The sequence below is a fragment of the Palaemon carinicauda genome, chromosome 23, assembly GCF_036898095.1.
Source record: "Palaemon carinicauda isolate YSFRI2023 chromosome 23, ASM3689809v2, whole genome shotgun sequence".
In the NCBI taxonomy this organism is placed as follows: domain Eukaryota; kingdom Metazoa; phylum Arthropoda; class Malacostraca; order Decapoda; family Palaemonidae; genus Palaemon; species Palaemon carinicauda.
This window is the reverse complement of record NC_090747.1, coordinates 93,408,911-93,422,647: the sequence shown is the minus strand read 5'-3', so window position 1 is coordinate 93,422,647 and position 13,737 is coordinate 93,408,911. Positions and strand designations below refer to the sequence as shown.

The following is a 13,737-nucleotide window of genomic DNA, read 5'->3' as shown; positions in this document are numbered from 1 at the left end:
AAATGCACTTTATGCTCATTACAACAGTGCAAAATTGAATTTTCCTTTCATGCTGATTGGTTCAACAATGGAGACCAGTATGTTGACAGTTTACTTCATGAAGTTAAGACAAGTTCCACCTAATGAGACTTCCCTCTCCTTCAGTTCTTTACACACCATGAAATATGGCTTCCACCACTAATGTAAAAATTGAAATACATCTGGTAAGGTCTGCCCATACTGTACATTGAATTTCTCAACTCTTGCATAATAATTTCAACTGAAGAATTCAAGGTTCCAAAAATATGCCATTCTTGTCAACTTCTCAGCTATTAAAATGACCACCACCACCACCACTAAGCTGTAATCACCTTTCAACTTACAGTTGTTGGTGCATAATTGCAGTTACCATTATCATCATACTTCCCAAAACTGATCCTCAGTCTGCTATTAGTACAGGTACTGAACTTCTTTGTTAGAAGAACAGCTGTTGCAAAGGATACAATGAATATCCTTCCTAGCAAGATAAATTAACAGTATACAACATTGTAGATTATTGTTTTTAGTAGAATGTCACTGTGGGAAGCAGAGCAATTCCCTGATAGATGCAATTACTTCTCCAGTATTGTTCCGGGTGCCCATATAAATGTCAGTTGAACTTTTCCCTATAAATGTCTGTTGAACTTTTCCCTATACAGTAAATGTCTGTTGAACTTTCCCCTATTAGTGTGTGTTGAACTTTCCCAAATAAGTATGCTTATTCTAAAGAGACTGGAGAGTAAGATTGATGAAAAGCTGAGAGATGAACAAGCAGGATTTAGAAAAGGTAGAAGTTGCACTGACCAAATTTTCATTTTGAGACGTACAGCGATGCGTAGAATATCGAAATCCCCTTTTGATGGCATTTGTGGACTATGAAAAAGTTTTTGATAGTGTGCACCGGCCAATTTTGTGGACAGTCATTCGTTATTACAGAATTCCCCTTAAATATGTAAATTTGATAAAGTCTGTTCATGAGCATAGCACGTGCAAAGTTAATGTTAATGAAGTCTTATCAAAGTAAGTTCCAATGAACAACAGAGTACTCCAAGGGAATGTGTTGTCACCTATGTTGTTTATCCTCCTCATGGATTTTGTAATGCATATAACAGTCAAGAGATGGTGGAGAAGGATTGGACTGGATTGTTGATAGGAATTTAGCAGACCTAGAGTATGCTGATGATGCTGTCCTTGTTAGCAGAACAACACAGAATTTGCAATGCTTGCTTACCAGAATGCATGAAATAGCACACGAGGTTGGGCTGAAGATAATTAGAAGAAAGACAGAGATGATGAGAACGGAGTATACAATGGAAGATAACATATCATTGGAAGGAGAAAGGATTAATGAGGTAGAATCCTTTAAGTATTTACGAAAAATGATCTCCAATAAAGGGTCTTTAGAATTAGAGTTTAGTGAGAGATTGAAAAAAGAAAATCAGACAATGGCTAGGCTAAGTAAAATTTGGAAATAAAATCGCCTGAAATTACATATAAATATCAGACTATAAATCAGTTTAGTGAGATTGGATATGAGTCTATGGATATGAGTCATGTTATGACAATGAAACAATCTCCAATAGATATAGTAGATTTGAGAACAAAGCCCTCAGAAGGATATTGAGAGTTAAATGGCAGGACAGGATTAGAAATGAAACTATAAGAGAGATTACTCGCATCCCATATGTGGATGAGATCAAGATGAGGGGTAGATGGAGATGGTTTGGGCATGCTCTTCGCACTACCCGAGAGATTGTTCACCAAACCTTCAGCTAGGCTCCACAAGGCACTAGAAGAGTCGGAAGACCCAGGCCTACATGGCTGAGGACTATGAAGAAAGAAGTAAGAGATGATGAATGGTGAAATATTGACTTAAAAGCTCAAGATAGAGATGACTGGCAAAATCTAACCGAGGCCCTTTGTGCCAATAGGCGTAGGAGGAGATGATGATGAATTCCCCCCCAATGAGTGTTTCTAAAACTTTCCCCATATGAGCATGTTGAATTTTCCCCTTTAATAGTCAGTTGAGCTTTGCTAGAGTTACCAATTTCCAGTTCCTGGATGTGACATTTTCAAAACCCCATTTGCATTAAAATTGTGATAGGTATAAAGACCATTGTACCAGGTGAACATCAGACTGGTAAGGATAGTTATACCTTCAGAGTTGAAATATTCCTTGCGTACCCTTAATAAGTAAATCCAGATAAGAGTATATACATATATATCCCCTCACATCAAGTCTAGTCTTCAGTACAAGTTATAATCTTTGTGCACACTAGAGAGAGGCTAAAGTCAAGTTCAAATACTGATAAGGCAGCCAAACTGGCAACTATAATGACCAGATCAAAGCTAAGCATTACCATCAGTGATTTAATTAAAAATCTCTAAAACCCTTCACCTACATATGGAAGGTTATATGAAATAACACATCTAACAACATTCAAACAAAAGCAAACCCTCATTGGACTCTACTATTCTTGAAAAAAAAAAAAAAAAAAAAATCATAATGTTAATCTAATTCGGTTCCCTCTTTAAAATGGTCAGACTAGTTTGACCAATTTGATGAATAACCAATATGACTCATTCCCAACATGCCGAGAATGCAGGTCATCATTGACAGTTTAACACATTTTATACAAATGTTTAAACTTCAACCAAAAGCTTTGTAACTTTGGAAATAAATTTATTACAGGAATTTTGTTTAAATCTTCAACATTTTTCATTTACTCATTTAATGTTTTTATTAAATGTATTTTATCGAATCAAATTTTAACTTTTAATTCTATAGCAAATCTGCAGGCCAGCCTGATGAGAAAAAATCCTGACAAATGATCTGCTTAAACCGCTTAAGAATAATATCCCAAAAAGAGTAGACTAATTCCTGATAAACGAACTTTGATCCAAACTCTAGCTGCTAGCATAGAGGGAAATCTATTGTTCTTAGCATCTAAAACATGACAAATTTAGAATAACTTTCATTTTTTTCTAAATATATAAACCTAGATCTCTTTACGTAGGAAATAGTACTCCTAAATAAAGAAAGTAAGGTTTGTGTAAAGTGCCCGAACAAATGACAATTTTGGAATAATTTATACTTTTACTAACAATACAAACCTGAGGCTCTTTACACAGGAGTATTATTTTCTACGTAAAGAGCGTAAGATTCATATATAACGCAAGAACAAAAATTCTTTAAAGGCATTCAGTTCCCTCTCCTGCTAAATAAGATGACACCTTTGGTTATTGTACTTAAGTCACCTTTGAAATTGTCTTAGACTATTGTTTTTCTTTGCATGAATTGCTCTACTGTTCTAATTCCATTAGAAGTTGGCCACTCATGTCAGGAGTGAAGATGGTGGATTCACCCTATTCAAAAAGATGTCAAATTCCCTCAACTAAGATGCTATTCAGCAATATGGAAGAGGTCACCCTCTGTTGGAGGACTGCTGACTTCTCAGGGAAAGGACAATCCTCCATGCACGAAACATTTCTCATTGTTATCTGGGGACAGCAGCCTTTCATATACACTAGCAGCATGAATACAGTATGCCAAAGGGTCAGAGGTTCAATAGATCTTATCCCCCAGCCCCTCAAAAATCTTCAATTATTGGGCAACAATCAAAAGTGCACTCTTCCATCCCCATTTTTATTAGGATATAAACTCTTCAAGGTATTCCTACTTCCTAATGTAGTATATATTACCCAAGGCTGAAGGAAGAAGTAATCCTCAATTTCAACTTAAGGGGAGAACTAAAACAAACCTAAAACTACTTTGTCTTCCAATACTTCAAAGAAATGTTATTTTCATTAGTAAAATAAATTTTTGAATATACTTACCCGATGATCATGTAGCTGTCAACTCTGTTGCCCGACAGAAATCTACGGTCGGGATACGCCAGCAATCGCTATACAGGTGGGGGTGTACACAACAGCGCCATCTGTGAGCAGGTACTCAAGTACTTCTTGTCAACAAGAACTCAATTTTCTCCTCGGTCCACTGGTTCTCTATGGGGAGGAAGGGCGGGTCCTTAAATTCATGATCATCGGGTAAGTATATTCAAAAATTTATTTTACTAATGAAAATAACATTTTTCAATATTAATCTTACCCGATGATCATGTAGCTGATTCACACCCAGGGTGGTGGGTGGAGACCAGCATACATGTTAACAAAGAAGCTAAGTATCCCGTATTTCATTTTATTAGTTATTCAAAAATAACATAAAATAAATAAGTACCTGGTAAGGAAGACGACTTGAACCATTACTCTGCCTTTATTAAGTACGTCTTCCTTACTGAGCGTAGCGGTCCTCTTAGGATGCTGAACGACTCTTAGGTGCTGAAGTATAAAGGGCTGCAACCCATACTAAAGGACCTCATCACAACCTCTAACCTCGGCGCTTCTCAAGAAAGAATTGACCACCCGCCAAATCAACAAGGATGCGGAAGGCTTCTTAGCCGACCGTACAACCCATAAAAAGTATTCAAGAGAAAGGTTAAAAAGGTTATGGGATTATGGGAATGTAGTGGCTGAGCCCTCACCTACTACTGCACTCGCTGCTACGAATGGTCCCAGGGTGTAGCAGTTCTCGTAAAGAGACTGGACATCTTTGAGATAGAATGATGCGAACACTGACTTGCTTCTCCAATAGGTTGCATCCATAACACTCTGCAGAGAACGGTTCTGTTTGAAGGCCACTGAAGTAGCCACAGCTCTCACTTCATGTGTCCTTACCTTCAGCAAAGCAAGGTCTTCTTCCTTCAGATGAGAATGTGCTTCCCTAATCAGAAGCCTGATGTAGTAAGAAACTGAGTTCTTAGACATTGGAAGAGAAGGCTTCTTGATAGCACACCATAAGGCTTCTGATTGTCCTCGTAAAGGTTTTGACCTTTTTAGATAGTACCTAAGAGCTCTAACTGGGCAAAGTACTCTCTCCAGTTTGTTCCCCACCAAGTTGGACAGGCTTGGGATCTCGAACGACTTAGGCCAAGGACGTGAAGGAAGCTCGTTTTTAGCAAAAAACCGAGCTGCAAGGAACATGTAGCCGTTTCAGATGTGAAAACTATGTTCCTGCTGAAGGCGTGGATCTCACTTACTCTTTTAGCTGTTGCCAAGCACACGAGGAAAAGAGTTTTTAATGTGAGGTCCTTAAAAGAGGCTGATTGGAGAGGTTCAAATCTTGATGACATAAGGAACCTTAGGACCACGTCTAGATTCCAGCCTGGAGTGGACAACCGACGTTCCTTTGAGGTCTCAAAAGACCTAAGGAGGTCCTGTAGATCTTTGTTGGTGGAAAGATCCAAGCCTCTGTGGCGGAAAACCGCTGCCAACATACTTCTGTAACCCTTGATCGTAGGAGCTGAAAGGGATCTTACGTTCCTTAGATGTAACAGGAAGTCAGCAATCTGGGTTACAGTGGTACTGGTTGAGGAAAACTGCATTGGCCTTGCACCAGCTTCGGAAGACTTCCCATTTAGACTGATAGACTCTGAGAGTGGATGTCCTCCTTGCTCTGGCAATCGCTCTGGCTGCCTCCTTCGAAAAGCCTCTAGCTCTTGAGAGTCTTTCGATAGTCTGAAGGCAGTCAGACGAAGAGCGTGGAGGTTTGGGTGTACCTTCTTTACGTGAGGTTGACGTAGAAGGTCCACTCTTAGAGGAAGAGTCCTGGGAATGTCGACCAGCCATTGCAGTACCTCTGTGAACCATTCTCTCGCGGGCCAGAGGGGAGCAACCAACGTCAGCCGTGTCCCTTTGTGAGAGGCGAACTTCTGAAGTACCCTGTTGACAATCTTGAACGGCGGGAATGCATACAGGTCGAGAAGGGACCAATCCAGCAGAAAAGCATCCACGTGAACTGCTGCTGGGTCTGGAATCGGAGAACAATACAACGGGAGCCTCTAGGTCATCGAGGTAGCGAACAGATCTATGGTTGGCTGACCCCACAGGGCCCAAAGTCTGCTGCAAACATTCTTGTGAAGGGTCCACTCTGTGGGGATGACCTGACCCTTCCGGCTGAGGCGATCTGCCATGACATTCATATCGCCCTGAATGAACCTCGTTACCAGCGTGAGCTTTCGATCTTTTGACCAGATGAGGAGGTCCCTTGCGATCTAGAACAACTTCCTCGAATGAGTCCCTCCCTGCTTGGAGATGTAAGCCAAGGCTGTGGTGTTGTCGGAGTCCACCTCCACCACCTTGTTTAGCTGGAGGGACTTGAAGTTTATCAAGGCCAGATGAACCGCCAACAACTCCTTGCAATTGATGTGAAGTGTCCTTTGCTCCTGATTCCATGTTCCCGAGCTTTCCTGTCCGTCCAATGTCGCACCCCAGCCCGTGTCTGATGCGTCCGAGAAGAGACGGCGGTCGGGGTTCTGAACAGCCAAAGGTAGACCTTCCTTGAGAAGAAAGCTGTTCTTCCACCACGTTAGAGTAGACCTCATCTCTTCGGAAACAGGAACTGAGACCGTCTCTAGCGTCATGTCCTTTATCCAGTGAGCAGCTAGATGATACTGAAGGGGGCGGAGGTGGAGTCTCCCTAACTCGATGAACAGGGCCAGCGATGAAAGTGTCCCTGTTAGACTCATCCACTGCCTGACTGAGCATCGGTTCCTTCTCAGCATGCTCTGGATTCATTCTAGGGCTTGGTTGATCCTTGGGGCCGACGGAAAAGCCCGAAAAACTCGACTCTGAATCTCCATACCCAGGTAGACAATGGTCTGGGATGGGACGAGCTGGGACTTCTCTAAATTGACCAGGAGGCCCAGTTCCTTGGTCAGATCCATAGTCCATCTGAGATTCTCCAGACAGCGACGACATGTGGGAGCTCTTAAAGGCCAGTCGTCTGACGGAGCCGGACACAAGATCATGGTACTGCTGCACAGTCTGTGAACTGTCAACCATGGGGAAGCGAGGAAGTACAGCGACAACCCGAAACTGTCTAGACTGTCTGGGTAGTACAGACAACTCCTTATCGGGTTGCTGAGGTTGCCGCACTGCGTCACAACAAGTCACCTCTGCTGGTTGTTGAACGTCTTCCCAGTGACACACTGACTCCGTAAAAAAAAATCCTCTATCAAGGACTAAGCTTGGACTGCATGTCTTGCAACAAAGCTCAAGGTCTATGGGAGCAGGTGTGGCAACAGACGGGGCTAGCGACTGAAGCGGAACCATTTACCCTCCCTGGAAGCATGTTATGCTTAAATAAAAGTCCATAGGAGGCTAAGCAGCTTAAGGCTCCTCTCCAAATGACAGAGTCCTCAAGGGAATATCAGAAGGAGGGAGAACAGCACTTTCTCATCTACAGGAACCATATCCGAGAAAAGCTAAGTTCTCTCAGTGAGGGTTTCACTGGTGCAAAAGCAGCAGACCCGAAGGCAACGTTATGAAACTGCTTGACAGTCTGTGAACTGTCAAAAACTGAACTGTCAACCACAACAGGAGCGTGAGGACATACAGCACTGGTGTATAAGTAGCAGACCAGAAGGCAACGTCATGTAACTGCATGACAGTTTGTGAGTTGGCAACAACCAAAGATGTGTGGGGAAGCCTCAACTCCTGCCTGACTAGTTTGCTGCTGGCGAGTGGCGGTAACCACAGTGTGTTGCGGAGGCTGACACACCGTGTCAAAACACGGCAGCTTGTGGTAGCTCCCGCACGGCAACGGAGTGCTCTGTGTGTGGGAGTCATCATACATCTGGCAGGGTTGACTGTGCATGGGTGGAAGAGCTCTCACAACAAGAGTGTGAGAGCATGAAACCATGCCGGGCGCACAACCGTGGGAGGTGTAGGCCCACGGGTGCATCGTCAACCTTCTCCGCAGTCGGAGTGTGGGAGCTGGCAACAACAAAAGCAGAGTGCTGGTGCGTGGGAGGGGCTGCGGTGGGTTGAGGAGCATGCGGTATGGTATGCAGAGCATGCTGTAAGGTATGCAGAGCATGCTGTAAGGTATGCAGAGCATGCTGTAAGGTATGCAGAGCATGCTGTAAGGTATGCAGAACATGCTGTAAGGTATGCAGAACATGCTGTAAGGTATGCAGAGCATGCGGTATGGTATGCAGAGCATGAGGTAAGGCATGCAGCTCATGCTGCATGGTATGCGGCTCATGCTGCATGGTATGCGGCTCATGCTGCATGGAATGCGGAGCATGCTGTAAGGTCTGCAGAGCATGCTGCATGGGCTGAGGAGAATGCCGCATAGTGCTGGAACCCGGCAACTCCTGATGCGGCAGCTCACGCATGTTAGCAGATGGTGCAGCAAGAACATGCGTCTGGCAGTGAGGACTGCGCATCGGTGGAGGAGCTCTCACAGGTGGGGTGTGGGAGCAGGCAGCCGCAGTATCTGCTGAGCGCACAACCTCGGCGGGTTGTAGGTAAACAGGCTGCATTGTCAACCTTCCAGCATGATACTCCTGCATGAAGGAGCAAGCTGAGACTGTATAGTCTGCAGCATGGACCACTAGGGTCTATGAAGACACAACAAACGGAGCTACTGTCCGTTGTGACTGAGGGTCTAAAACAGCTGGTGCGGCAACAGACGGAGTTACTGCCTGTTGCGGTACCACCTAGCCTCTCTTAGGAGGTGTGCAGTTGTCGTACTGCAGCGAGTCCGAACTGACCCAGTGGCTACACCTAGGCCGTTGGACTTGCGCGGAAGGGACCGACTTGCACTTAAAAGCTGCAAGATTTGGTCCATGGTTTCTGCGAGAAACCTCTTCCGCAGACGAGGAATAAATGGGCTCTCTCGTCTTTGTGTGGGTGGGGTGATCACGTCGGCAACGTGTGTAGATACACCCGAAACCACAGAGGGAAACGTCTGTTCGTCGATCAAGGCCTGAGGAACCCATAAGTCCTTCGACATTACTTCTCCCCTGGGCTTGGGAGCTTGTAAGAGGTATCGGACTAGGTGAACCACTGGCACGAACAGACGAACCCTCGAACGCAACACTGTAACACTTTGCGCATATCACTTTATCACTTTTGATTTTCTGTTTGCACTTATTTCACTGAACTCGAAACTTTAAGTGGTTTGTACCTGAAACACGCGATCCTATCCTTCATTAAAAGGTAGTAATTGCGAAAACAGTATTACAATGTAACAGAAAAACATAATGAAAGATAAAGAATTCAGTGGCTGGAAAAGAGACTAAACACTAGATCAAATAAACTACGTTTAAAATCTCTCACCGCATAAAGCCTGGGAACAAGAATAAAACTCTAGAAACGTTTTACCTTCTTCCCCTCTATCGACTAGGGAGAAGAGCAAAAAAAAAAAAAACGAGAACAACGTTACCCGCTTGAACGAAACGTTTATCCTCCTCTCTCTCCCTCCGTCTCTATCTCTCTCTCTCTCTCTCTTGACTTAGAACCTGAGAGATGAGCCCAATTATATATATCGTTAAAACATATTATTTGTTAAAGGAAAAAAACTGAAAGGTTTCCAAAAAAGTTCCTTTATTAGAATTAAAACCATTTAAGCTAAGAAAGAATGAACGAAACGCTAGAATCGGTTTACTCTTACTGCAACGTGAAACCGTGAATACTCTCTCTCTATCGTAACGATAGAGCGCAAGTTGAACGTTCTGAACGTCAACAACTGCGGAGACTAAACAAAACGTTAGTTCAACTTTGAAAACAGTACGAGACTTATCAAAGAAATTCTTTCAAAACACAAAATTAAAATAGCATAAATTCTTAACAGGAAAAACGATATGACGAGCTCAATGTTAATTAACTTCGGTTCCAAGTAAGGACCGCCTACTATTAGGAAAGGTCGCATATTTTTTTTTTTTTTTTTTTAAGGAAAGTTAATCGAAGAGGCCTATAAATGGCGGAGAGATATAAAATAAAAAGTGAAAGAGAGTCTATACTCTCTTCGACACCAACACTTCCGTCTAAGGGAAGGGTCGGCCATTTAAAAGTGAAAGAGAGTCCATACTCTCTTCGTCACCATAATTAATTCAAATTAATTCCAAAAGCTTGCTAAGCTAAAGATAAAGCTTCCTGAATAGCGAAGGCTAAACTCTAGAGCAAATACATCACCAAATCGTGAACAATAACTCCAGAATCAACAGCGTATCCAAGTAGGTCTAGCCGGAGGCACGACAGAGGAAAAATTGAGTTCTTGTTGACAAGAAGTACTTGAGTACCTGCTCACAGATGGCGCTGTTGTGTACACCCCCACCTGTATAGCGATCGCTGGCGTATCCCGACCGTAGATTTCTGTCGGGCAACAGAGTTGACAGCTACATGATCATCGGGTAAGATTAATATTGAAAAAGTAATGTTATCAACAGCATCATGAAGATCAGTCTAGATTAGACATACTGTAGCTGAGACTACAGATCATATAACCCTGGACTTTACTTTAAGTAGTAATATCCCCTGACAATTTTTTGTTGGCATTCGTATTGGATTTCTTAAGTGATATTAGAGAACGTTTTAGTGGCTGATCTTTACAGAGCATGCAACAACCACTTCAAGTCAACCAAGCAATTCTGCAAGAGCCAGAATCCTTTAAAATATGGAACACCAAAAATAAAGTAATAAAAAAAAGCTAAGCAATCGAAGTAAAGGTTTTGATGACCTACCAAGTAGCAACAAAGATGCCTGACTCCAGAGTAGCTAAAGTAAGTTATGTCAACCATTAGCTGAGTGAGCAGTGTCAATCACCTACAGACAAGGGAAGGGTCGGCCATTTAAAAGTGAAAGAGAGTCCATACTCTCTTCGTCACCATAATTAATTCAAATTAATTCCAAAAGCTTGCTAAGCTAAAGATAAAGCTTCCTGAATAGCGAAGGCTAAACTCTAGAGCAAATACATCACCAAATCGTGAACAATAACTCCAGAATCAACAGCGTATCCAAGTAGGTCTAGCCGGAGGCACGACAGAGGAAAAATTGAGTTCTTGTTGACAAGAAGTACTTGAGTACCTGCTCACAGATGGCGCTGTTGTGTACACCCCCACCTGTATAGCGATCGCTGGCGTATCCCGACCGTAGATTTCTGTCGGGCAACAGAGTTGACAGCTACATGATCATCGGGTAAGATTAATATTGAAAAAGTAATGTTATCAACAGCATCATGAAGATCAGTCTAGATTAGACATACTGTAGCTGAGACTACAGATCATATAACCCTGGACTTTACTTTAAGTAGTAATATCCCCTGACAATTTTTTGTTGGCATTCGTATTGGATTTCTTAAGTGATATTAGAGAACGTTTTAGTGGCTGATCTTTACAGAGCATGCAACAACCACTTCAAGTCAACCAAGCAATTCTGCAAGAGCCAGAATCCTTTAAAATATGGAACACCAAAAATAAAGTAATAAAAAAAAGCTAAGCAATCGAAGTAAAGGTTTTGATGACCTACCAAGTAGCAACAAAGATGCCTGACTCCAGAGTAGCTAAAGTAAGTTATGTCAACCATTAGCTGAGTGAGCAGTGTCAATCACCTACAGACAATTGTAACTAGTGTACCTTGTTACCAAGTTTAAATAGCAAGAGGTTTGTAACCTAATAGGAACAAATAGTACAATATATTTAAACTACACATGCTAAGTACAAATATTGCAAAGGCAAGTATTAACTTACTATTTGAATGTCCTTTAAACTGATCGGAAATAATCAAGCCTTTCACTTGAAGTCCCTCAGCTGTATGCAGCAAGGAAGCCAAACATGACTGTGATACCCTCACTGATCCACAGTACATGAATTCAAGGATAGCCTCTAGATCTTCTCTGGGTACATCCTTAAGTACAGGAAAAAAATTATTTTAGATAAAAATATATTCGGTTAGTATTATTGAAATATATATGGATAGTGCTATACAATAGAAAGATGATTATGCCTACTGTTAATAAATATTAAATCTTACTTTTCAAAATCAATAGACAAAAATATAAACTTGATCTCGTACAGTAAATATTCAATACTGTAGAATAGTATCTCAGAGATCGAGCATAATTTGTTCCAAAACAGCGTTCAAACACCGAATCAATTTTCACCATAAGAATGAATGGAAATAATGTAGCAATAATTGGTTCCCCATCCAAGTATCTAAAATCAAAGGCCATTTTCTACAAGGTATGAAATATCAAAATAGATCACAATACAGTACAGTACTACAGTATATATAAAAGCATAATAAAAAGGAAAAAAATGATAATCAATGGAATAAATGAACATTGAACTTCACTGTATTGTAAAGGTTTAAAGGTCGCTCACGAATGGCAGAGGCAAGGGACAGTGACATTGCCCTAGCAAGCAGGATAGTGCCCTAGTGACTGAGCATATATTATATGATCAGCGCCCAAGCCACTCTCCACCCAAGCTAGGACCAGGGAGGGCCAGGCGATGGCTGCTGATGACTCAGCAGATAGACCTATAGGCTTCCCAACACACCCCAAACCTTAGCTCACAAGGATGGTAAGGTTGCACACACTAATGGCAATAACAAGTCTGAGCAGGACTCGAACCCCCATATGGCAAACACCAGGCAGAGACGTTACTGATCAGGCCACAACAAGTGCATGGCTTGCGTGGAAGGTGGCAAGGAGGGGAAGAGGTGCTAGTGTTGTTTGGAAGGGGATTCCCCTTGATAAACAGTTCGGTAACTGCCCTTCTGGGGTTCTTTTTCTTTAGCGCCTCTTTTCTGGCTCTTAACTGTGATTCATTTGAGGGACTTTTTACTGAAAACTGATCAAGAGAGATTTGTCTTGGTATATGTATTAACAAGGTTATAGCACAAAAGCAGAAATCCTATTGGGTCTGGCTCTTAACTGTGATTCATTTGAGAGACTTTTTACTAAAAGCTGATCAAGAGAGATTTATCTCTGTATATGTATTTACAGGGTTATAGCACAGAAGCAGAAATCCCATTGGGTCTGGCTCTTAACTGTGATTTATTTGAGACCTTTTACTAAAAACTGATTAAGGGAGATTTGTCTCTGTATACGTAATTACAGAGCTATAGCACAGACGCAAAAATCCCATTGGAGATCTGCATATTAATTTACTATTGAGTGAAATTTTTGCTTTCCATGATAAGCTCTGGATGTATCTACAATAAAGTATATAGTACAGCATAACACAAATTAGTTGTTGGTAATGGCACTGCACTTCTTAAATAAATTCCAGTTTATATAAATTTAAACATCTGCAAGGAACTCGAACATTCAGAAAATGCATTTTATTAGGCAAAAAGCTTTCAATTTCAAGAGAAATTCAAGCATCTCTTACCTTAAGGTACAAGATGGGATGTTTGTTTGGATGAGCATACAACATCGTGCGCAAATATTCACTGCATGCTGATAACACAAATTTATGGGCAGGATACAGCTTGCCACCACAGGCAATTGTCACATCAGAATAAGTTTCCTGAAAGAAATTCCACAAATAAATCCTTTGCAATAAACAGCTATACCTTATTATATTAGTTTTCAATTAGATAAGTCAAAATATACAGCAAAAAATAAAGATTTCCAAGTCATACCTCATTCTGCAAGTCTACCAACAATGATGCAAAAGTTGACAGATGGTTGTTCCAAGTTAGTGCAAGAAATTCGTCTTCCATTATGAAGTTTCACCTCAAAATCTATACTCCTTCAAAGCATCTGAAATAAGGAAAATCTCTTATTAAAGTACATTACGCTACTGTACTGTATATCCCTACTACTCTGTGTTGTACATGAACATACACACACACACAATGTAAGTACGG

At 41.6% G+C, this 13,737-nt stretch overlaps 1 protein-coding gene across 2 annotated transcripts in view; it reads right to left on the bottom strand.

Annotated features, from left to right (window-relative positions):
- Window positions 1–13,737, bottom strand: part of LOC137617249 (zinc finger and BTB domain-containing protein 24-like) — a 64,087-nt gene that overhangs the window by 44,788 nt on the left and 5,562 nt on the right. For both annotated transcript variants that reach the window (XM_068347218.1, XM_068347219.1), the window contains exons 2-4: window positions 13,510–13,630; window positions 13,257–13,394; window positions 11,610–11,766 (exon numbers count right to left, since the gene is read on the bottom strand). In XM_068347218.1, coding sequence (XP_068203319.1) covers window positions 11,610–11,766; window positions 13,257–13,394; window positions 13,510–13,590 — 376 coding nt within the window. In that variant the 5' untranslated portion in view covers window positions 13,591–13,630. The remainder of the gene's footprint in view (window positions 1–11,609; window positions 11,767–13,256; window positions 13,395–13,509; window positions 13,631–13,737) is intronic.